The 25,416-nt window shown below is 48.8% G+C and overlaps 1 protein-coding gene across 1 annotated transcript in view; it reads left to right on the top strand.

Annotated features, from left to right (window-relative positions):
• The window catches only part of FGD5 (FYVE, RhoGEF and PH domain containing 5), a 108,084-nt gene that overhangs the window by 52,023 nt on the left and 30,645 nt on the right, over positions 1–25,416 (top strand). The window contains exons 4-5 of the mRNA XM_019746997.2: positions 11,264–11,322; positions 11,435–11,465. Coding sequence (XP_019602556.2) covers positions 11,264–11,322; positions 11,435–11,465 — 90 coding nt within the window. The remainder of the gene's footprint in view (positions 1–11,263; positions 11,323–11,434; positions 11,466–25,416) is intronic.

The raw sequence follows: 25,416 nt of genomic DNA on the forward strand, positions 1-25,416 counted from the left end.
GCATAGAATTCCATGTCCTGGATAAGCTGTGCTTTGTTTCGCCATCTCCCGGCTAAGGGACCTTTACAGTGTTTCTCACGTGTGTGCGTCACCAGCAGCCCTGCAGCGCCCCTGTGTACTCACCTCCTTAGACACGCGTGTGAGGTTTTCCTCTAGGGTAGATCCAAGAAGGAGACTAGTGGATCAGAGAGCAGGCACCTTTTCGATCTTTGTACCTGCTGCTAAGTCGACCCCCAGAGGCCCCTCCAGAGCACCGCCTGGCAGCCCTCAGTGTAGGAGAGTTCCCATTAGCTGGGCCTCAGAGCGTGGCCAGAGTGAGCGGTCTTTCCTGAATCGTTTTTGCTCTAGAAGTTTGGGAGGATAGGAGGTGGGGAGAAGAAGCATTTACTCCTGATTATTTGTCTTCCACTGTGTCTAAAAATCCTATTTCTCCAAAAGGTAAAGACCTCTCCTCTCTGCCTCCTCTGTCCATCATGGGGAAAATGGGAACCAGATTTCCCATGTAACCACGGGAATAGGCCTAGAGGCAGATGTGAGTGATCAGAATTAACCCCCGCGCCTTGCGAGGCAGGTTTGGAGGTGGTGAGCCCCGCCCTTCTTACAGTTTGATACGGTTTATGTAAAAATAAACAGAGGGTGGTGAGTCCCACCCTTCCCAGATGTTTTGGGGTGACCAAGTCAGGAAGGGAGAGAGTTTGGAGCAGGAGAGGAAGCTGAGCCAGCTGGTCCTCCCACGTGTGACCTCTCCCTCTCTTCCACTCATAGACATACAAAGGGTGTGGGCTGAAGGAAGGAGGGGGCAAAAAAGGAAAAGTGAGAAGGACTTAAAAATAGATCTAGCTGTGAAAGGAGACATTCAAAGACTGGCTGGCCTGTCACTCCTCCCTGACAATAAACCTGGTTCTCAAACTAACGGGGACTTTTGAAGCTAAATACCAGCTCCCCCGAGACCAGCCCAGGAGTGGCGGCCCCTCCTGTCTACGTCCTCCCTTGCCAGCGTCCAATCATCACCATGTTTTCCTGACAGGCCCACCCCTGAGCCCGGACAGAATTAGTGCCCTGACTTCTGGAACAGACTCTCCTGCCATCACTCCCTCCCTGGTTCCCTATTTATGAAGGTCATCTCTTCCCCGACTGTACCTGGGGCTCAGTCGGCCTGGCCTGGGCCTCTTTGCTGACCTTGTGCTCCCAGGCATTGCTCTGACCATCTGCCCAAGCTAAAGTGTCCATTTGAACCATGGTTGTTTCCATTGGGCCAGTCTCCAGCCTGGGTTAAGTGTCACCCTGTGCTTTTTCCCTGTCACTGACCTTGGAACCCACCTGTTTAGTTCTGCACGTTGGCTCTCCTGCAAATGCTACTTCCCCTAGTCCTCGGGGAGGCCATTCTAGACTTGCTTCAGCTTCCTCAGGCTGCAGCCTGTGCTCCTTCCCAGAAAGCTACCGATTCCCTTGTCAAACATGAATTCCCTCCCCTCTGCGTCTTCTTTCTATCCTCAGTCAGTTTCTCCCCGTCCCTCCTCTTCTTCAACAGGAATTTATTTCTTTACTAAGTACTCACTGAGCACCTACTATGTGCCAGGCATCCTTGTAGGGTCTCAACATACATCAGCCACAAGTCAGACCAGGTGCCTCCCTGCCCTGGTGGTGTTTACATCCTAGAGAAAAAGAGGAACAGTCATCCAGAGAACTCCTGAGGTAGCATAGGTGGCGAAAGTTCTGCAAAACAGCCGTAAAACAAAACAGACTATGGTGGTGGAGGACAGGGCACCAGGGGTGGGGGTTGGATACTTAGGCAGGCAGGCTAAAGAAGGCCTTTTATCCCATTTTTAAAAATTACGTTAAAATACACATAATGTAAAAGCTACAGTTTTAACCATTTTTAAGTGTCCAGTTCGGTGGCATTAAATACATTCACATTATTCTGCAACCGTCACCACTGTCCCCATTAAACACAACTCCCCATTCCCCCTCCCCCACCCCTGGCAACCACCATCTACTTTCTGTCTGACTGCTCTAGGGACCTCATCAAACTGTAATCATACAGTAGTTATCCTTTGTGACTAGCTTATTTCACTTACCATAATCTCCTCAAGATTCGTTCATTTTATAGCATGTCAGAATTTTTTTCCTTTTTTTAAAATAACTTTTTTTAATTGGGGAATATTGGGGAACAGTGTGTTTCTCCAGGGCCCATCAGCTCCAAGTCGTTGTCCTTCAATCTAGTTGTGGAGGGCGCAGCTCAGCTCCAAGTCCAGTCTCCGTTTTCAATCTTTAGTTACAGGAGGGTACAGCCCACCATCCCATGTGGGAATCGAACCGGCAACCCAGTTGTTCAGAGCTCACGCTGTAACCAACTGAGCCATCCGGCAGCCCCACTCTTTTTCTTTTTTAAGGCTGAATTATAGTCCACTGTTATGTATAGACCACATTTCATGTATCCATTCATCCATCAATGGATACTTGGGTTACTTCCACCTTTTGGCTATGTGAATAATGTTGCTATGAACGTGTGTGTACAGATATCTCTTCGAGACCCTGCCTTCAGTTCTCTTGGTATACACCCAGAATGGAATTTCTGGACCATGTGGTAATTCTATGTTTAAGTTTTTGAGGAACCGCCATATCTATTTCCACAGTGGCTGCCCCATTTTACACTCCTATCAGCGATGCATAAGGACCCAGTTTCTAAGGGAATACTTTCTTGATGAGAAGGAAACCTTTGAGCAGGAAGCTGAATAGTGTGAGGAGGAAGCAATGGGAAGATCTAGGGGCAGAGTGTTCCAGACAGAACAGAGTGCAAAGGTGGGCCGCTGGGAATGACCTTCGGAGCTGGAAGCAAAGGAGGAGGTGGGCAGGAGAAATTCTGTAGGACTTCCCTCAGCCCACACACGTGCTCGTCTTCCCCACACTTCCACCTCCCTCTGCTGTCATTCGCTCTGCACGAGCCTCCACAACCTCCATGAGCCAGGCCCTCCCCACCCTGTCCACCTCAGACCTTGGGCCTCAGCTTGGTAGTCTCCCCTCTTCCTTTGGTTTCTGAGGCTCTGTCCTCTCCTGCTTTTCTCCCTGCTTCTCCAACATCCTACTCTGCTTACACTCCACACCAGGCATTTATTGCCCAAGGCCTGAGTTCCTGAGCCCTGCCTCTCATTTTGTGTCCATTGCTCAGGCAGCCTGTCCCAGACCCGCGGCAAGCCCTACTCCGATGGCACTCCCAGAGCTTCCCTTCTGGCCTGACCCTCTCTGCAGCCCCACACTCAGCTTCCAGCTGCCCTTTTGGGCCCTTCTTGGAAACCCAGATTCAACATATCCCAAGGTGAACTCATCATCTTCCCACCCCACCCCCGGGCTGCTTCTCCTCTTGTGTTTGCTCTTCTGCTTGTTGGCACCAGACTTGAAAGACTATTGCCATATTTTCTTAATCATGGATCAAATGAAATTCAACAAATGCCTAAGCCTTTGGCCAGACATCATGAAGGATCCAAAAATGAGTTCTGTTTGTTCTTTAAACCCATCCCAGGGCCTTTGCACGTGTAGTTTCTTCCACTTGAAACACCCTTCCTGCCTTTTGCACAGCTGACTACGGGTCTCGAGTTAAATGTCACCTCCTCAAAAGGCCTCCCCTGCTGTACTTGGCTGTGGCATTCCTGTTCATTTCCTCCTTCATACTTATCTCAAGATGTGATTATATTTTTCATTTTTCTGCTTACTTGCATACTGTCTGCCTTTCCCTGTCAGAATAGCTCCCGGGAGGGCAGGGACCATGCTTGTCCTATTCACAGGTGTTTCCTTACTGCCTGGCACAAAATGCAGTATTCAGTAAATGTCTTCGAATAAATGTCTTTGCATACATTAGACTCAGCTCCCGCCTTTCAGGAAAACAAACTTACTAGGTGCATGACAGTTTAAGAAAATGAAAACACTTGTTGGGTCCTGTATAATTTACTTGGCATGGTGAGGGGCTGAGCTGGGCGCCAACCCTGCTCACTGGCTGCCCAGGAACCATGCAGAGGGTGCAGTGTTCAGTACAGTGACACAGAGAGACGCTCCAAGGCAGTGTGAGCAGAGGAAGAGGAGAGACACAGATTCTTAGAACATACGGGATGGGAGAGAATAGGGGTTCCGAGGCCCGGGAGGTGTCCTGGCCACCCTCCTGTCTCACACCCCTTGTTCAGGACCCGGGAAGGCTTGGGGGCTGTCGGGAGCCGATGGGCTGGGCTGGGGACAGTGAGATTGCCCTGGCCCTGAGTGAGCTTGTTTGATGGCCGATTTCCGCTCTGCGAAGTCTCAGACATGCCCCTTGCCCCGTGCTTTGGATTTGGGCCTGAGTCATCCTCACCTTCGCTGTGTCCTGGACGTCGTGGCGGCCACTGTCTGTACGTAGTCCATAGCCCTCCTGGGGGACCAGCAGCACCCGGCCCCACCCCAGACCTGCCTGTTGGGAAGATCCCCAGTGATTCCCACGCTTATTGAAGTGGGAACCCTGGTCTACGTGTATCAGCCTTCCAGGCCGTAATCAAGTGCTCCCAGGGCCCTTCGCTCTCAGGAAATAAACTAATGGGGTCCCTGACCACGGGGAACTTACAGTTGAATTGTAGAATGAAAAAGCTCACATAATGTCGAACTTTACATTTATGTTTTATGCACTTTTCTGAATGTTACGTCTCACCATGCAAAACAAAGGCAGCCCATGCAATGGAAATGTTGTGGGGCAACCTTAGTGTGCTCAGCTGTGTGAGCCAAACCCTGAGCAGTGTAAGGGTCCAAAGCTTAGGAGTCGGCAATCAGGGAGGCTTCCAGGAGGAGGTGAGGCCTGAGTTCTCCTTGAAGAAGAGTAGGACATAGTTAAGTGGAAAGGGGAAGGAGGGCATACAGGAGGCTAAATGGACAGCACAAAGGCATAGAATCCAGCCTTGACTGGCTTCTTGAGCTCGTGGCAGGTCCTTTTACTCAAATTGAAGTGAGATGGTCAGGGCAGGAAGACTGTCTCCTAGGAGCCACGTACTGGCCTTTTCCTGCTGTCAAACAGTGCGAGCTTGGCAGTCACAATCAGAGTCACTCTAGGTTCAACGTGTGACCTAGAGAAACTTACTGATACTATAGGGGATTCTGGGCACAGAGACCTACAAGACTGAAAAAGCTGGGAAGTGGGGAAAAATAGGGTGAACTTCAGAATAAAATTGAGTTCCCCGGGGCATGGAGGAACGCAGGAGAGGTGCCTGGAGGGGTCTTTAGCCTAAGTCACATAGAGTGGGACTTACTTGTACCTCAGGGTCCTCGTCTGTAAAATGGAGGTGATAATAACAGTACCTACTGCGCATGGTGTTGGGGGGATTCAGTGAGCTGATACGTGTAAAAAGCTCAGAGCCATACTCAGCACATACTAAGTGTTCACTAATGCTAGCTGTTACGTTAGTAAGTAGATGTCATTATTATTCCTGTTTTACAGATGGGGGCGCAGAGAAGAGAAATAACTTGTCCAAGGGCATAGGGAGAGGAAGGGCTAGAGCCCAGGATTTGAGACCAGGTCATCTGACCCCAAAGCACAGGCTCTCAGCATCAGGCTAGATGACAAGTTTTTCCTGTAGGTGCTGGAGAGCCACGGGAGCCACTCAGGGCTGCAAGTGACGGCAGAAGGCAGCCACCATGACAGGATGGATTGGAGTGACTGACAGACTGGAGCGCTCAATGAGCTAGGAGACAAGTTCAGCTGAGGATGGGGGTACGCTAGGGAGCTCAGGTCTAAGATGGGGACCAGAAAGCCCATCACTTCAAAGACAGGGCAGTTCTGAGTGGGGACAGGGACCTGGGTGGATAGAGTGACGTAGATATAGGCGGAAGTTGTCTGTGAAGGAGGGCTCCAGGAGGCTAGAGGCTGAGGGCTATAGCCTGAAGATTGGCGTTCCCAGCTGGCCACAGGTAGAGGGGACAGCTGTGAACTGGGGTGGGGGAAACTGAGCCAGGATGTGGGGCCTGGCAACGAGCTGGCAGAGATGAGGGTGAAAAGAAAGAGGCGGCTGCCACCTGGGAGAGAAGTGATAAGCTAGGAGCTTTGGAAGTGGTTTCTTCCTCTGTTGCAGGATAGGACAATGAGGAGAAAGATTGTGTGGCCCCTGGGCATGCTTGGGGCCACCCTGAGGGCCCCACCATAAAGCCTGGGGTTCATCAGCCTGCTTCTCACAATAATTATTGTTACTATAATACAGTGACAGTGCTGTTTCACTTCTCCATCACTCTTCACTGAGAATAAAGAGCTTTTCCCTCCATCATTCTATATGATCTTTTGTGACAGCCTCTAAACAAGCAGCTCTCAGAACCTTTTGTTCTCAGACCCCTCTGCCGTCTTAAAAATGATTGAGGACCCCAGAGTTTTTGTTTCTATGAATTTTTGTTTCTAAACATCTATCAATGTTTATCACATGAGAAAGTCAAATGGAGAACATTTTAAAACAGCTATCTTTTAATTCATTTTAGAATAACAATAATGAACCCATTACATGTTAACATAAATAGCATTTTTAATGAAAAATAATTATGTTTTCAAAAAAATGAGTGAGAAGAATGACATTGGTTTCGTATTTCTTGCAAATATTGTTAACGTCTGGCTTTATAGTGGACAGCTGGATTCTCCTAGCTGCTTCTGCGTTCACACTGTTGAAACTGTAATGTAGGTCGACTTCCATGAAAATCCAGGCTCACACAGATCTATAGTTGGAAAAGGGAGGCGGAACCTCGGAGGTTCTGGGGTCACACTTGGAGAGTTGCTGTTCTAGAAGGAGGCTAAATACCCCATTTTATAGCTCGACAAACTGAGGCCTGGAGACAGAGGACCGGGACTCCCAACTCGTTCTGTGACCCACTGTTTAACCTCAAAGGTCCCTGAAGGACAACTGTCCCTCCCAACCTGACCTGGTCCCAGAATAGCCCACGATGACCTGGCTGGTTTGCCTGGAGCCTAGGGAGGAAGTGCAGGGCTGGGCGGCCCTGGGGAAAGTGGTGATAAGCTGCTTGGCCTGCCTCGGGCAGAGGGGCCAGCAGCCGCCTCCTGTAACACCCACAGCCGTCAGACTGAGGACGGCAATAGCGATAGCACAGCCCTGGCACCCCAGCCCCCACGCTCCTGGGAGGAACCCTGTTCCCAGAAGTCTGTCCCTGGACACTGCCGTCAACCTAGGAGTTCATTTCCTGGTTAAACAAACATCTATATTAAATAGTGCAGTTGGGCAACACCCATGAGCAGCGTCTGAGGAGAGCCTTGGGCACATGGCCTGCCAGCCTCCCTCTTGTCCGGCTGGTGAAGACGCATCCATCATCTGCAGTCACTAACGCGGAACGGCCCGTGTGTCCCACCCAAAGTCTGCCCATCTGACAGGAGGGGCTGGAAGGGACGTGCAGAGTGGCCCGTACCCCGGGCCTACCAGAAGTCTGTCCCACAGCACAGCTCGAGATACTAACAATGGTAATGACGACAACTCCAAAAGTTTAGGCAGGGTGTAACCACTCCCATCCATCGTCTCATCATCTTGCCCTTGCAGGGTGGGAATTTTGACCCCATCTTCCAGATGAGAAAACTGAGGCATCTGAGAAGAGTTTGCCCTTGGTCACATAGCCTCTCATGGCCTGGCTGGGACGTGGAGCCAGGTGTCCTGACTTCCAGCATAGTTCTTTCCTATGTACCACAGTAAGCACTACTTTGAGCGTAAGAACCAGGAGACCTGAGCCCAGAGGACTAGGCCCACGCTCCTCCTGGAGTGCTGTACTCTTGCTGCCGGCTTTGCAGTGCAGGTCAAGAATAGGTGCTTCCCAGGTTGAAAAAGCTGCCATCTATAAGGAGTAGAGAGGCCTTTTACTGAGAACTTATTATGTGCCAGGCACGCTGCTAAGAGCCAGACTGCCTGGATTTGAATTTTGGCTCTGCCACTTATTAGCAGTGACTTTGAGCAAAGGGTAGGACTTATTCATACTTCAGTTTCCTCATCTGTAAAATGGAGATAATAAGTACCTGCCTCATAGATTTGGGGGCAGATTCAGTGAGCTAATATGTATCAAAACCTTAGAGCCGTACTTAGGACATACTAAGTGTTCAGTAAATGCTAGCTGTTATATTATTAAGCAGGTATTATTTTATCATCATCATTATCATCATCATCATCATCATCATCATCATCATCATCATCCAAGTTTTGCAGGTGGGGCTCAGAGAAGAGAGATAACTTGTCCAAGGGCGTAGGTATAGGAAGAGGTAGAGTTCAGGATTTGAATGAGGCCTCCTCAGCGTCATGCTGGATGACGAATGAGAATTGAATCACAGGCCCCTGGAAGATCGGAGGTCGTCTTGACTCTTGCCCTCATTTTATAGGGGAGGAGCTTGAGCTTCAGATCGCCTGAGCTTTCTCTCCAGAGTAACTCTCTTTACGGAAGCTTGACCACTGGGTTTCCTTGACTGTTCAGGCCTGTCCTGGCAGAATACGTTTTCCACTGCGAGGGTTTTGTTTACAAAGCCTTTTCACATGTGGGACTCGGAAGGAGCCCCTACGTTTTGGGAGAGTGAGCTGCTCTTGTGTGCAGAGCCCCATACTAGCCCTGAAGATGCAGAAGGCAGACGGTGAGTCACAGTCCGGCGCCAGTGGGAGGGCGGGAGGCCAGGTGAGGCTGGAGGCCTCTGCAGGCCTCACAGTTTTCCCTCCGGCCCCATGGGTGCCATGACAGCCACTACAGAGGCTGCAGTGAGATCAGGAGGGAGGCTAACCATGGGCCAGGGGGCACTGGTTGGGGGGGGAGTCCCTCAGAGTGACTGAAGTCTCCAGAAAACACTGTGCTTCTTATCCAGAAATCTTAGACACAGACCAGCTAGGCTGCAAACTCATTTCTTGAGCACCTACTATGTGCCAGGCGCTGTATCTCATTTCATCAGTGTGTTCAAACATTTATTGAACATCTCCCATGTGCAAGGACAATATACAGTAAGATAAAGGGTTAGAGCAGTGGTTCTCAACTGCGGGTGAGAATTTGCCCCACAGGACATTTGGCAATGTCTAGAGACATTTTTAGTTGTCACAATTGAAAACTATGGGCTGGTGCAGGGGGCTGCTAGTGTCATCCAATGGATGGAAGCCAGGGACGCTGCTAATAGTATTGTAATACATAGGATGGCCCCTGCAGCAAAAGCTGTCGGGCCCAAAATGTCAGTAATGCCAAAGTTGAGAAACCCTGTGGTTCTAGAATGACTTTGGGTGTTCTTTAGGTCAGGTGGTCGTGGCTGGCCACACTGAGGATGGGATGTATCTTTTGAGCAAAGACCTGCAGAAGTCAGAAAGTGAGAGTGAGAAGATCTGGGGAAGAACATCGCAAGCCTAGGGAACAGAGTGAAAGGCCCTGAGTCAGGCACACATCATCCAAAAGACCAGCTTATGAGGTCGGGTTGGTTATTCTCCACCGTATTTCAGGTGGAAAAAACTGAGCCTCAGAGATAATGCTTTGCCAAATGTCGTACAATTAACACATCCAGGATTTGAACTTGGATGTGCTTGATTCCAGACCCATTTGCTTTCCACTCTCTCAGCTGCTCCTCTCAGCAGAGTGGCTCAGCCTTCATTTTGCAATTGAAGCCTTTCCCCTACTTGACCATGTAAATTATTTTTCTTGTTCCATCCCTGGGTACTTGGTTCTGTTCCTGGCACCACCTCAGTTAACAAAAATAACAAGGATAATGACAGCCATTATTTCCATAGTGCTTACTGTGTGCCAGGCACTGTCCCAAGTGCAAGATAGATATGTAGAGAGAGATGATAGAGTTCTAGATAGATATTTATATAGATTTATTCTATATATCAATTCATAAAACTATAGATTTCTCTGTATATACACACATACTTGTATATGTATCAATACTCATTTAATCCTTAGAATATGCATGCTTATATTATTGTACCCATTTTACAGATAAGAAAATTGAGGCAGAGAGGTTAAGTGACTTGTTCAACTAGTAAAAGAGGCAGAGGCAAGATTTGAGCCCAAACTGCCTAATTCAGGAGTCCATGCTTACGACTGCCACACTGCAATTGCTCCCTCAGCCTGTAATGAATTTCTAGTCATTAGAGCAGATCATTCACTTGACCAGTGACTCCTCAAGTTTAGTAATACACAGGAAGCAAATTTCAAGGTCACTTTGTCCACACATGGGGAAACTGAGGCCTGACCTCAGAAAGTGACTTGTGCAGGGTTGCACCAGGAGGCTGTGGTTGAACTGGAACCAGAAGCCAGGCATTGCCCGTGAGTGCCCTCTGCTCCACCGTGGGGCACCCTGCCCCAGCCATGCCTGCACATTCCCCGCATCTGCCACCTGTTCTCTCAGGCTACCCCACAGTGTCTGTGCTCGTCTGGATCCCAGCCACCAGCCGTGTCTGACAGCCGGCAGGTTTGAGGCCACAGAGGAGGGGCCTGCCTGTGGCAGACAGCCCAGGCATCTGCCTCAGCTCCGCCCATCCTGTTTATAGACATAATCTCAGTTATTCCCAAATGTTAAGAAGTTAGTGCTCAGATAGGTTACAGGCTCACCTTCTGAGGTCAGCCAAGAGCGTTAGTGCTTCCAAAGGGGAATGATTCTCTCACTCATTCATTATTTCTTTTAGTCAACAAAAGGGAGGCTGGTCATGCAGAGGTGTCAGGCATTGGTCACGCAGAGGTGACATTCATGGTCCCTGCCCTCCAGGGGAGTCCTGAGAGGAAGACGCCCAGAAACGATATCTAACCCAGCCAGTTCAAGGAGGGGATCAGGAAAGGCTCCTTGGAGAAGGTGATAGATGCTATGGCTGAGTCTTAAAGGATAACTGGGAGTTAACCAGGCGGAGAAGGGAAAAGGGACACTGAGGGGACGACATCTTCAAAAGAAGCGGTAGGAGAGAGCCCCCAGAGATTACAGGTTGTTCCCAACTGCTGGGGCCATGGGTGGAGGCAAAGGTCACAGTCCTAACAGCGGCCACGCACTGAGCGCTTCTGTGTGAGGCACTGAGCTGAGCATTAGCTTAGCAACCTTCTGAGTCAGATGCTGTTAATATCTGCGTTTACACATGAGGAAACCAAGGTGCAATGAGGTTGAAGATCACACAGGTGGTGAGTGGCAGGGAATGGCCTGCGCAGTTCGTGGGATTTGCCTCCTGCAGCGTGGAGGTCCTTCTGTGACACTGATGCTTGTGGGGCCGGGCTCTCCCTCTGCTGCCCCCATTGGCGCTGCCCCTCCTGATGGTTCTGTTTCCATCCACAGGTGGAAGGTCAGTCCAGAGCCCATGTCATCGCACAGGAACTGCTGTCTTCAGAGAAAGCGTGAGTCCCTGAGCAGCTGCTTGTGGCCTTGAGCTTGTTAACAGAGCATCCCCCCTCCTTGGCTTGTACAGGATTGGAATAAATTCAAACTCAACCCCCTTTCTCTCTACAGATATGTGGAGATGCTCCAGCACTTACATCTGGTGAGTTAATCATTCTAATTGCCTAAAACTAATTGCCCCTTTTCAAGGCTGTGGTATAAGAGGCAGAAAAGCAATGCGGAGACAGAGGTGGTTTCCATGAACAACAGGCAGATGTTCCCTGAGGCTTTTCAGGGAAGTCTGTCTCCTGATTCCTGTGCTGCAGGGGCAGATGGCCATGCTTTCTATGTCTCTCTGCCCTGGGGCGGGGCGGGTGCTGAGGTTTCTGGAGGGGTGTCTGCAGTTTCCTCAGCCCTATTGTGGAGGAAGGCAGAAGGAGGGCAGATGCAGTTCTGGGTCATTGCTATGTGTGCGCGTTTGTGTGCACGCGCGTGTGTGTGTGTGTGTGTGTGTGTTATATGTTTAGGGCTATATGGAGAGGGTGATATGTTTAAACAGTGACAGAGCAGTTGGGGTGTCATGAGGCTTTCTCATTGGGGCAATAATGCCTGACCTAGTGGGGAGGGAATCCTCTGGACTGTCAGAACAAAGGAGGCCCGACTGGGGAAGGCCCAGATCTCAGACACTGTCACCCCTTACAACCCACAAAACTACCTGGAAAGTCTCCCTTTGCAGTCAGTTCGACTCAGTTCAACAGACATTTTTTGAATACTTGCTGTGTGACAAGAGCTGGAGAATTGAAAGACAGATCAGACTGGGCCCTTCCCCAGGAGGAATCTGGCCAGTAAAGGGGACACATGAGCAAATGAATAATTATTCAGAGCACAGAGGGAGTGACTGACAACCTGGGGAAATCTAGGCAGGCTTCCTTGAGGAGGTGATGTGAGGGGTGAGGGAATAGAATACAGCAAAGACATGGGAAGTGAGGGGATGTGGTGGGCTCAGCTACCCAAGGCCCTTGTGACAGCTGCCTGCTCCTCTGAGCTTTGTAAGCCTTTTACAGTCTCCTCGTAGTTTAGCATCTGATTCTATACTGCTTTGTGTTGTTTGCCATATCTTTCCAAGAATGTCTGAGCTGGGGATGTCCACCATGGACATCTTGTCGGGGGTGATGAGGCCCAGAGGGAGTGACTTGGCCACTGTCACACAGTGACTGAGCCAGGATGACACCCATTCTCCTGACTCCCAGTGCACTGTCGTCATATGTTAATCCTGCGTTTCCCGATTGCCTTTGAAGTTCCTCTGGGCAGGAACCTCTCTGGAGGCAGCAAAGCACCCGGCACCAGGTCTCTTGCCGACTCCAGCTGAGGTCCTTGTCAGGGATGTCACCCGGGTGTCACATTGCCAGTGTGAGCAGGAGCACCCTGGTTGTGGGGAGGACAGGGTACTACTCTGGTCTGTGCTCCTAGCTCCTCATTTTTGCCCTCAGGAGGAGAGCTTTGTGTGCATTATTAAACCCCAAAGCCCTCGTCTGAAATGTACCAATGCCTGCCCTCCCTCCCCCCTTTACACCTAAAAGATTATTTAGTAAGGGCAGAAAGACTCACTCTCCGTTTTTTCCTTCTCTCACTCGTTTCTGAGCTGGCAGCATGACAGAGAGGGGCTGGGCTTTTTTGTTTTATGACTTTGTTAAGAGGGTTTTAACTGGGAAACTTCCATCTGTGTTTGAACTGCTTCCTGCCAATTGGAAAGATGCTGAAACCGTTGGTAATCCATAATAATATCCTGAGGAGAAAAAAAAGGAGCCCATAAAAATCACAACTCATAAGCTAGTTGCGGGAAATTGTGCTATGAGCTACATTTATGACGTTAGTGCTCGTGGGAATAGAAGTGGCAGAAATGCCACAACGTGACTCCAAGCCCTAGCCAAGGACACTAGTCAAAAGGAGACCCATAGACTTTAGAGTGTTCTCCACCACTCCTCAACCTGGATCTTCCTCTGATTGCTAAGTTTCTCCTTAGAGATTTAATGCTGTTGAAATCCCATGATTGTCCAGTGATGGGGGGCGGCGGTGACTGTGCATTCTAAACCTCCCCAACTAGAAAAGACCTTGACTCCGTTATGCTGTTGTTGAGAGGGGGTCAGGATGGTCTCTGGTTTCCTGTGTTTGGGATTCTACTCTGTGCTTATCAAATGGTAAAGAGAGCTCACTCAGGGATTACTAAAAATTCTGGCCATCCAAAATTAAATTCTAATGGTCAATTTCTTGTTTTGTATAGCCTATTAACTAAGAGTGGATTTTACTAAGTTAGTAAATAGTAATAGATTTTACTAAGTTACTTAGTTAATGGATTAACTAAGAATGTTTTAAGCGTTTGTGAAAAAAAGGCAAAGAAGAAAGAATATATGACTGAGACCATATGTGGTCCACAAAGCCTAAAATATTTATCTGGCCCGTTACAGAAAAAAAATTGCTGATTCTGGTTTAAAGACTCGCCCCATCCTTCCAGGAACCCAGTCAAAAGCACATTCATCCACCTGCCTGCCTGTCTGTAGTCAATCTCTCGTCTGTTCATCTAGCCGGCCTTTCATTGACTCATCTGTCCTTTCAGCTAGCCATATGCCTGACGACACATCGACATACCCATTCACTACCCCCAGTTCATCCATTAATACGTCTACCCATCCATCTGCCCATCCTTTCATCCAGTCATTCAGCTCTATCCATGCGTCCGTTCATCATCCACCCATCCATCCATCCATCCGTCCATCCATCCATCCATCCACCTTACTCATTCCTTCTGGATGGAACATCACAGGATGTTTACAATGCCATGGGCACTGAGATAGACCTCAGAGCCCCAAAGATGAAAAGGGCCCAGAACCTGCCCTTGAGTAGGTCTGTCTTTTATTGTGGGAATAAAGGGTGAAGTTGGGAAAGAGAACGAGATAAGTGAACAGACAATTGTACTACTCCATGGTAAGTATAATTTGTGCGACTCTAGTTTTGTGCAGAGTCTGCAGGAAAATGGGGGAGGGAAAGATTTATTTCCCTTTGGGATATTTAGGAAGGTTGGCAGAACAGGTACCACTGAGATGGACTTGGAAAGAGCCAACCAGGCCGGGGTGATAACGGAGGAGAGCACGTGAGGCAGGTGGTCAGCATGGAAACGCTCACAGGCCTGAAGGTACATTTGGAGAGCGGTGCATCGTCGGGCATCGCTAGAACATGGTTACGTTTGGAAAGGCAGGTTACAGGTGGAATCGGGGGTCCAGTGGTGTGTCCAAAAACAAGGTGACAAGTACGTAAAATGCCAGGCTAAGGAGCTTATGCTTTTCCTTGTGCATAGTGAGTTGTTGGAGCTTTTGAACAGCGATGGTCCCTGGACACCTTTAATCCCCTGTTTTCTCATCTAAAAAAAAAAAAATCCCCCTCCTATCAGAAGCTAAAAATTCCTACCAAGGGTCCTTTCTTTGGGCCAAAGCTTGTTCAGAAGCCATCAGCCGACTGGGAGAGGTGACTGGCATTTATTAGTATCTGGCGCCCCAAGAGAAGTTCCCGCACCCAAGAGGCCCGACGTGACCTGATCCTGGTCACCTGACTCTCCACCCTTACCGCCTGCTGCTTCATTCGCTCCGGCCACACTGGCCTTCTCACTATTTTCCAAATACTATAAATGCCGTCACGTCATGTGGTTTTTGCACTTGGTTTTCCCTCTACTGGCATGTCCTACCCCTGATCTTCTCATAGCCAGTTCCTCCTCCTCATTCTGGTCTCAGTTCCAGTGTCACCTCAAAGAAGTGGTGCCCCAAAACTTCATGGCGGAAAACAACCATTTTATTATGCTCACAGATTTTCTGGGACAGGGCAAGGTGCAGAAAGCGTGTCTCTGCTCCATGACGTCTGGAGAAGACTTAAAGATTTGAGGTGACTTAACGCCAGGGGCTATAATCACCCAGAGGTACCTTAACTCACGTGGCTGCTGCTGGGTGCTGGCTATTGTCTGGGACCGAGGCTGGGCCGTTGGCCAGAATATTTACTTGTGGCCTCTCTGTGTAGTCTCTGCATGGGCAAGGTTTCCTCACAGCATGGTGGCTCAGTTCCAAGAGTGAGTGTCCCAAGAGAGAGCCAAGAGGAAGTGCGTGGCATTTTTATGATCTAGCCTTGGAAGTCACGTACCACCACTTCCACCATACTCTCGTTAGTCAAAACAGTCACAAAGGTCCACCCAAGTTCAAGAGGCGAGGATATCATCTCCACCATTCGGTGGGAGGAGTATCAAGCACACATTTGTGAGATAGGAGATACTGTTATAGCCATTTCTGGAAAATACAGGCTGCTACAGAATCTTTCCTAATAATTATATGTCAGTTAAAAATTGTGTTGGACTGCTTGGAATAAAAACTCATCTATGATGGCATAAATAATTTAGAGGCAATTCTCTCATGTGAAATAAGTCCTGAAGGAGGAGATCCGCATCAAGCTTGGCAGCTCCACAAAGTCTCAGGGACCAAGGTTTTATTTATCTGCTGCATCCATTTCCAAGGTTCCTCATGAACACAGGCTGGCTGCTGCAGCTCTAGCCATCACATCCATGTCCCAGGCAGGAAGAAAGAGAGGACGAAAATTAAAAGTTTGTGCTCCCCGCTGAGTTAGTTCACTTGAAAAAGAATTCCACTTGACAACTTCTACTTCTATCTCATTGAGCATTCCTAGCTGCAAGGGAAGCTGGGTCAACTGGAAGTCAGTTGGCCAAAGCTGGGTTCAGCTCAGTGGCTGTGCTTCTCGTGTGTTCCTTATGGGGCCCAGGCTGAAGGGACAGCAGTTACCCAGGGGAGGCTCTTCCCATGGTGATGGCAAAAGAGCAAGTAGAAACACCAGAGGGCTTCTAAGATTCAAGCTCACAACTTCCTCTTGTCATATCCCATTGGCCAGAGCAAGTGCCATGGCCAGGCCCAAAGGCAAGGGACAGGGATATGCTCTTCGCCATGATGAGGCCGTGGCAAGGGTGCAGATACAGGGAGGGTGAAACCTGCAACTTGACTATCCTACACTCGCTCAGGCTTCATATTCTTCACTGCGTCTTTTACTGTCTAAAGTTATCTCATTTATATATTCGTTTACTTGCTATGTTGTTTTCATTTTCCTTCAGTTCCAAATATTCTCTCATTTCCCTTGTGATTTCTTCTTTGACCCATGGGTTATTTAAAATGATGCTGTTTAATTTCCAAATACCTGTGCATTTTTCAAATTTTCTTCTTCTGCTGATTTCTAATTCCACTGTGGTTAGAGACTGTACTTCGTGTGGTTTCAACCCCATTAAATGTATTGAGATTTGTTTATGGCCTGCCATATAGTATAACTTAGAGAACGTTCCATGTGTACTAGAAGAATGTGTTTTCTGCTCTAGTTGATTGGCTGTTCTATAGACACCACTTTCGTCAGGTTGATGGACAATGCTGTTGGAGTCTTCTGCACCCTCGCCGATGTTCTGTCTCATCCATCCGTTACTGAGAGTGGGCTATTGAAGTCTTCAGCTGTGACTGTTGAATTGTCCATTGCTCCCTTTAACTGCATCTGCTCTGCTTCATGCATTTTGGGGCTGTGTTTAGGTGCTTGTTTACGGTCTGTCTGCCTCACTGAACTCAGAGCTCATTGAGGGCAAAAAGTTTGACAGGTCTTATTCCCAGTGGATTGTGATATCCAGTACACTGTTGGTGCTCAATAAATATCTGATGAGTGAGTGATGGCAGGGTCAGTCCTTCTAGCAATCTTAGCATTTCTTCAGTCAAAAATATTTCCTGAGCACCGCCTGTATGCTGGGTGCAGGGCACTTACGGAGGAATAACACGGTGAGGCCCCTGCCCACCAGGAACTGACAGTCTGGGAGAGAGATGGGCATGGAAAGAAACAATATTAATACAATGGAGAGGAGCATACTGAGGCTGGGGGGTTCAGGAGAGGCACCCGTCCCAGGCTTCTGGGGGTCAGAGAAGGATTCCTGGAGGAAACGTAACTAAGCTGAGATTTGAAGGATGGGGAGGAGTTAGCTAGGTGGAAAGCAGTGAGGAAGGCTTGTGTCTGGTGAAGGAATCGGGCTGTGCAAAGGCTTGGAGACCACTTAGAGAACGGTGTGATGGGAACCGCACGAAATTCCGTCTGGCTGGAGCCTTGCGAGTGAGCGAGAGAGTGATAGGAGCTGAGGCCAGCAAGGTGCAGGGCTGAGCAGGGAGAGCCCCTCGAGGCATGTTTGGGGTTGGGGTTTGACCCCCTGAAGGTCCTGGGAGAGGCTGCTGGGTGATTCCAACAAAAGGCGACAGTGAACTGGAGGGCTCCAGGCAGATTTGGGGCTGTGTGCTTGTGACTGATAGACTGTGGGGTGCGGGAGAGGGAGGGAGGGCTCCAGGCTGACCCCAGCTTTCCGGCTTGCTGACTCACTAAGACGGCAGGTACTGGAGGGGCTCGGGCTAGGCTTGGGGGGTGATGATGAGTTTAGTGTGGGTCTTACTAAGTGTGAGGGGCTCAGGGAAGGACATCCCAATGGTCAGCTGGGCACCAGATGTGCCCTGGAAGTGATCAAGTGTTGAGATGTTAACTGAAACTTCTGGAGAGGTTCAGATTTCCTCAAGGGAGTACGCGCAATCAGGAGAGGGCTCTCAGGTACCCTGGGGAGGAAGGAGGTGCCCTGGAGGGTGTGAGCCAGGGACACGGAGGTTTCCATCAAGGGGCTGCAGGGCCTTCGGGAGAGGTTTGGGGAGGACGCAGTGCAGACAGGCAATGGGCGATTTCCAATCCACCCTGCATGCATCCCACTCACATCCCACCCACTTTGTCAGTGGTAGTAACCACTTCAAAGGGTGTCAGGAGAGCCCCAGCACAGAGCCAGGCTTCTCAAAGTGCTCGGAGCAAGAGGAGATTTGTTCAGAAGCCCTCCCTTATCACTGTGTAGGAGTTTCGTTTGGCCGTGGCCTTGGTGCTGACATGACAGGTCAAGGTAGGGTCTAGCGGGACTCTGCTGTAACTGACGAGTTTACTTACCTAAACTAGTGTACCATCAGTTTGTCCCTGCCCCGGTCCCGTCTTTCCTCACTCAGCCAGCTCTCCATCCTCATTGTAGTCAGTGTCCAATGTGGCAGATGCTGTAGAGGAAGGTGGGGGGTGGCAATGAGCATTTGTTGCCCTCCTATGTGAGCCTGGAAATTTATATACATTGTCTCATTTAATTAAACATAGTTTGTGCTCAATAAATATTTCTCAGATGGTTGGATGGGTTCAAAACTGAATCTCAGAGATTCGGTAAGTGAGTAAGTTACTTACCCAAGGTCACACAACCAGTGAGAAGTGGGGCTAGGGCTGCTTGACTCCAGAGCCCTGAGAAGAGGAGGAGACAAATAGATGTGCAACAGTACAAGTAGGTGGTAAGGAGCCCAAGGAGGCAGGATCAGTGTGAGCAGCAGGAATGAAATGAAGGAAGGCTTCCTGGAAGAGGGGGTTTGGGGATGGGCATTGATGGGCAGAAAGTAGAAACAAGCCTTCCAGAGAGTAGGAGCAGCAGGAGCAAGTGCACAGAGGGGAAGGCTTGGGAGTGTGGGGTGTATAGGACGTGGCTGGAGAGCTACTCTTCTGGGAGAGCCTGAAAGCCATGTCCCAAGGTGTTTCAAAAGGGAGACATAGGAATTTGGAAGCCCTGAGGACTTGACCAAGGAAGATTGGTTCAGTACGTTGGGTGGGAGAGGGTGATGCTGAAGGACCCAAAGTTTAGCCCAGACCAAGCCCCAAAATGGCCTCATGCTAGGGAAGTTGATGTGGAGCTGGGAAGATTTGGTGTTTCTCCGGGGCAGGGAGTGTGACTGTTGCTCATTGACCTTTGTAGCCCCTGTCTGGAGACAACATTAAGAAATAATTTTTAATTGAGTAAGGAGGATGGCCCAGGGCCGATGTCTGGGAGAGGCAGATTGAGTTCAGTGTGAGGAAATGTGCTCACTTTCTACCTGAACTCTTGGGGAGCAGGTGAGCTCCGCATTTTTGGAGGTACGAATGCAGTAGCTGTTGGGCATATCTCAGTAGAAGAGGTTACTACCCCACGCATGTGGTTATTCTCTCTATATTTTCATTCAGTCCAGGAAAAATATTGCTGTGTGACCCTGGAAAGTCTCTCCGCCTTCCTTAGCCTGAAATGGCTGATGTTTTGTAAGTTACATACAATTAAGGACACAAATCTTAAGGTTAGGGCTCAATTTTTAATACACTGAGGTTGCCAGAAAATGTTTACAAGTGGACACTTTGGTCAACGTTGCTCAAGCAGTAGTTCACCATCATCAGAAGTGTCTGGACGCTGATGGTAACCACTTTGAGCACCTCTTCTAATTGCAGAAGTCAAACATGACTTGTATTCATCTTTTATTATTGGTATATATGGAGTATTACAATTTTAATAGTTTTCTTCCTTTCTTAAAATGTGTATACATTTTTTCACATCCTCTGTATGTGTGCACTTGGAACCACAACGCTAGTAGAACATTTCCATCATCTAAAAGATGCCTCTGTGCCCCTCCCCAGTCAGTGACCCCCCGCCAGAGGCTACCACTATTTTGCTTTCCATCACATTCAATTGGATTAACCTGTTCTTGAACCTCATATGAATAGAATCATGAATTATGTATTCTTTTGTGTCTGACTTCTTTAGATCAACATAATGTGTGAGAATCGTCTATGTTTTCACATATATCAGTATTCTTTTGTATGGAGATGTCACAGTTGATGTGTCTGTCTTCCTGTTAATGACTATTTGGGTTTCCAGTTTGGGCTGTTACAGGCAGACCTCAGAGATACTGCGCATTCAGCTCTGCGGTAAAGCGAGTATAGCAATAAAGCAAGTTGTAATCTTTTTGCTGGTGGAGGGTTTTGCCTTCCATTTTTAAAATCTGCAACATCTGTGGAGCGCAATAAAACATGGTATGCTGTATAAAGCTGCTGTGACTGTTTAATACATACCTTTTAAGGAACATATGCACTCATTTCTCTTCAGTATTTATTTACCTTGAAGTGGAATTGTTGGGTCATAGATTTGGCTTTATTAGAAGCTGCCACCTAGGTTTACAAAGAGGTCGAAGCAATATGTAGCCCCACTCGGATGTATGGGAATCCCGCTCAGTCTTCAGGCTTGCCAGCGTATTGGCGCCGGAGTCTTCTTGCTCACGGCCACTCTGGTGATTGTGTAGTGGTTTCTCACTTTGCTTTCAATTGGCATTTCCCTGATGATTAATGAGACTGAGTATCTTTCCTTCTGTTTGTTAGCCATTTGGAAATTCTCATTTGAAAATCTTTTGCTTCTTTTTTTTAATTGGGTTGTCTCTTTTTCTTATTAAGTTGTAGGAGTTCTTTAAATATGCTGGACACAAGCCCATTTTCAGATATGTCTATTGTGAACATTCTCCCAGTCTGTGGCTTCCTTGTTCATTTTTTTAAACAGCTTTATTGAAATATAAGTGTCATACCAAAGGAGTCCAAATTCATTATTTTGCTTGTGAATATCTAAATATCTCAGCACCATTTGTTAAAAAGGCTATTTTTTTCCCCATTGAATTTTCTTGGCACCCTTGTCAAAAACCAGTTGACCATAAATGTGAAGGTTTATATCTGAATTCTCAATTCTATTCCATTCATGTATATGTCTGTCCTCAGGCCAATACCACACAGTCTTGATTTCCATCGCCTTATAGTAAGTTTTGAAATCAGAAACTTTGTTCTTTTTCAAGGTTGTTTTGGCTACTGTGGGTCTCTTGTATCTCCATATGAATTTTAGGATCAGCTTGTCAGTTTCTGTGAAACAGGCACCTGGGAGTTTGACAGGGGTTGAGATGAATCTGTATATCAATTTGGGGAGTGTTGACCTCTTAATGTTAAGTCGTGAACGTGGGACACCTTTCCATTTACTAAGGTCTTCTTTAATGTCTTTCAGTCATGTTTCATTGTTTGCAGAGTATAGGTTCTATGCTTCTTTTGTTAAATTTATTCCTAAGTATTTTATTCTTTTTTATCTTACTCACTTTTTAAATAACTTTAACCTTTTATTTAAAAATAATTTTAATTTTATAGAAAAGTAGCAAGAGTGGGAGTAGTACCTAGAACAACTAAATTTCCTTCTTCCATATTCATCCTTTGACGTGAAGTACAATTTGTAATTTTTTCTGTATAGCTAGTACTATTTATATATAGTTTAAGGAGTCTTTGTGTTCCCCACAGAGAATTCAGGGTTCCAAAGTACCTTCCAGTGATTGACTGGGCCAAGTGAAGTCATGTCCCCTGGACTGATCATGGCTTGCCAAGATCTGTTTGGGACGTAGGTGGGTCGTGGTTGAGCACATGGTGTGTGTCTGACCAGATGGGATTCCAGCGAGTCTACTTGACTTTCGGCAGCGACGTCAGTGGTTTGACCACTTGCGAAGAGGACATTCTGGCCACCCATTAACTGTTCAGCCCAGAAGATGGAGATGCTGTATCACCCAAAAAACTCAGCAGTGGGTTTGGAGAAGGGGAGAAGAGTCCAGGGGACCAGGCCCCTGAATGTGAGGTCCCCTTTCCTACTGCAGTCAAACCCAAGGGTCCTGAGAGCCCTGTGAGTTCTGGGGGACTTATCAGGCTCCGGAGACAGAGGGACAGTCCTCACTGTCAGGCCTCTCCGCCGTCTCCACCAGGTTGCCGCAGGGTGTCTGAGCTTGGGCAGAGAGCCCTGCCAGGACTCTGGACACCTGGCTTCCAGCCTCCCTCCTTGCCGGCAGCAAGCCACTCCCCGGTCTCGCAATGTGTAGAATGAGGACTGGAGGGTGGGGCCATGGGAAGAGCGAGGACTTTGGAGTCAGGCCGACCTGAGCTCCAGTCTCGCCATCTTGGTGGCTTTGCGTAAGTTACTGAATCTGTCTGGGTCTAATTCCCATTTGGGTAAAATGGAAATAATAATAATGGCAAAATGATAGACTTGGTGTGAGGATTAAATGAGAAAAAGAATGTAAAGTGTTGAGTAGACAATGGCTCATGGGGCCTGAGGGTTCAGGAAATACTGGCTGTTGTTATTGGTTGAGCACTTCCCCTGGGCTGGGTGCTGGAGATGCAGAGATAAGTCATACTCTGTCCAGGGGAGAAGGAAGGCCCAGAAACAATCCTGAAGCATGACAGAGGCATGACAGAGGCAAACCCTGTGGAGAAGGTATTTGTAGCCCCATGTTGCACAGGGGGAAATTGAGGTCTGTGGAGATGAAGTGACTTGCCCAAGGTCACACCTAGGTCACTGTCTAGGTAGACAGGATGTGTTTGTGTTCTCTAGAGCCCTATAGGGTCGGAGCAGGGACTCCACAAGAGCTGGGGAAGCGAGTATGATAAGAGGGTGGACTGGAGCTGGAAGGCCTCGGACCCAGAAGGCACTGGGGCCCATCAGTTCTTCCTCTGGGTTTGTCTCTAGTCCATCCACTTTCCCTGTGCCCATGGCTACCATCCAGTCCTGGTCTCTCTCCTGCTCTCCTGGACGACGGGAATGGCCTCCTCACTGGTCTTGCTCCCATTCCACCACCTCCAGTTTGTTCTCCCAACAAAGTGAACTTTCTGACTCATGTCTGGTCACCTTGCTTAGCACTAGTCAGTGGTTCCTCATCACCCCAGGATGAAACCTGAGTCCTTTGAAAAGCCTGTAGGGTCCTGTAGGATGGGTCCCCTGCCAGACCCTCCAGCGTCATCGTGTTCCAATCATGTGAACTTCTTTCAAGAGTATACACACACACACACACACACTCACACTCACACACACTACATCCAAGCCACACTCAACGTCTCACTTCCTCTTTCAGCTCAGGGCCTTTGCACATGCTGTCCCCTCTACCTGAAACACTCCCGCTCTGGTCTCAGCGTAGCCACTGCCTCCCTGGCAGGCCTTCCCAGAGCTACACTTGGTCTGCCTTCTATGGTCTGCCATGGCGCCTGTGTTTTCCCCACCACAACTCTTATACCCCTGTGCTGAAGTCATCCTTTTACAAATTTCTTTACTCCAGATGGCAGACTCTTTGAGGGCAGAACTGCCTCTCTCCTGCTCCTGCCGTGTTCTCAAATCTTGGTGCAGAGCAGGCATTTAGAATATTTGTTGAATGCATAGGGGGATGAGGGCCAGGTATCTTCTACCTCCTTCCTCCCTCTTTGATGGATGCCAGGACCCCCAGGTGCCACGGTGGACCAGATGACTGAGAGAGCAGGAACCCTTCAGGGAATGATGGATGGTGCGCCTGGCACTCAGCACACGCAGCTGTGCACGAGTTTTAAGAATGGATGTTTGTGGCGATTCCAGTTATGCTCCAGTTTTTAAATGAGTTGTGTTGATGGCCACCCTACCCGTTGGGACTGAGTCAATTCAGTGAGAATTAATTACAGACAAGAAACTAGCCTGCGGAGCAGTTAATGTTGAAGCTCCCTGGAGTGTGATGCAGATGTAGCCTTGTCTGTCTTTGCTGTCCTTCCTTCCCTCTCTCTTTCCACCTCCCCCCACCCTGTCTGTGGTGCTCTGGGCCTGTACATCAGGGTGACCCGATTCTGGTCTTTGCTCCTCCATGACTCACTCTCCTTTTCTGTTAAATGAGGGTCCTGCAACCCATCAATCAGCAAACATTATAAAACTCCTTCTCTGTCCCATACTCTGCTGGACCTGAGAAACACAGCAGGAAACAGACGTGGCCCCGCTCTGAAGACATCCTGTCTACAATATAATCATAGCTGCCTGAGGGACAGCACTTTATAGTTTTAAACATCAGGCTGAGCTCCCAGCAGCCTCATGCTGTCCCCATTTTACAGGTGAGGAAACAGGCTCAGATAGGTGACAGCTTGCCCAGTCACTCAGCCACTCTGATGCTGTAGCTGGACTTGGACATGGCCAAGAAGAGTGTGTGTTGAAAGTCCTCTGTCCACCAGCTGCCCAAGCAAAGCGTGTTATTGCCTTCATCAGGACAGTTTCTTTCTTTCTCTGCGCTGCCAAGGCTGAGAGGACCCTGCAGGGCTGGAGGCTGGGTCCTACACGTGGAGATTCACAAAGAAAGAGTGGGGTCCTCCTGCCCCAGGTCAGCAGAGAAACCTCCCATCCAGGCTCAGAGTGATCTCGTGTCCCAGAGCCAGCTGCAGGCAGAAATAAGACTTAAACACCACCTCCCTCTAGCCACCCTCCCCACCTAGCTGCTTGTAATTCACATTTGCAATTCACACTTTGTCCGCCCTCTGGAACATGCTTTCAGGAAAGGCTCCAGTAGCTCAGGTACAATGACATGCATTTCTAATTATAGCTCAGGGATCAAGCATGTGGCCTCCACTTAAGGACATACATGCCTCCAGCCCAGAGAATCTATTCATTAGTTCAAGACTCAGCCCCAAGGCTCTTTGACCTTAGTGATGGGGCTGGAGGTTTCCCTAGACTTGCACATTACACCCAGCTGGGGCCTGTGAGGGCCGCCTCAGCAGGAAGCAGCTCGTCCTCACTCCTGTGGACCCCGCTCCCTGGTCCTGCCCTCCCCGCACTTCCCCCAGAGCAGATTGCAGCAGCAGGTCAGCACAGGACAGGATGAGGTGTTCAGGAAGTGGAGGCCTTTGTAACCTCACATCCGCTGTCCTCTGTCTGACAGCACACATGGCTTCTTGACACAGGGAGGGGCAGGCACAGGAGAGTCGCCTGCCTTCCATGCTCACTGTCTTGCTCTCTCTGTCAGTCCTCACCTTCGCTCTCCCTCAGTCTCCTATTCTCTCTCTCGCTCTCCGCCCTCTCTCCTCATTTTTCTTTCTTTCTCTCCCCGTTTCCCTCTCTCTGCTCCTGTCCCCCACCTCCCTGCCCCTGTCCCACCTTCCTGCCCGTTTTCCTAGCCCTGTCTCGTCACCACTAGCCCACTTCCTCTCCTGTACTCCATTACTGGGTGGGAGAAGACCAGAAAGACTTCTGGAGGAAGGGCTGCCCATCCTCTCAGGTATTTTCCCCTTTTAAATCTCGATATGAAGAGACCTTTCTAGCAATGAAAACTGTTCAGCAACGGAATTAACTGTCTTGCTCAGTAATGAGTTCCCCATCAGGGAGGTAATCAAACAAGATGGAG

The sequence above is a fragment of the Rhinolophus sinicus genome, linkage group LG10 (assembly GCF_036562045.2).
Source record: "Rhinolophus sinicus isolate RSC01 linkage group LG10, ASM3656204v1, whole genome shotgun sequence".
In the NCBI taxonomy this organism is placed as follows: domain Eukaryota; kingdom Metazoa; phylum Chordata; class Mammalia; order Chiroptera; family Rhinolophidae; genus Rhinolophus; species Rhinolophus sinicus.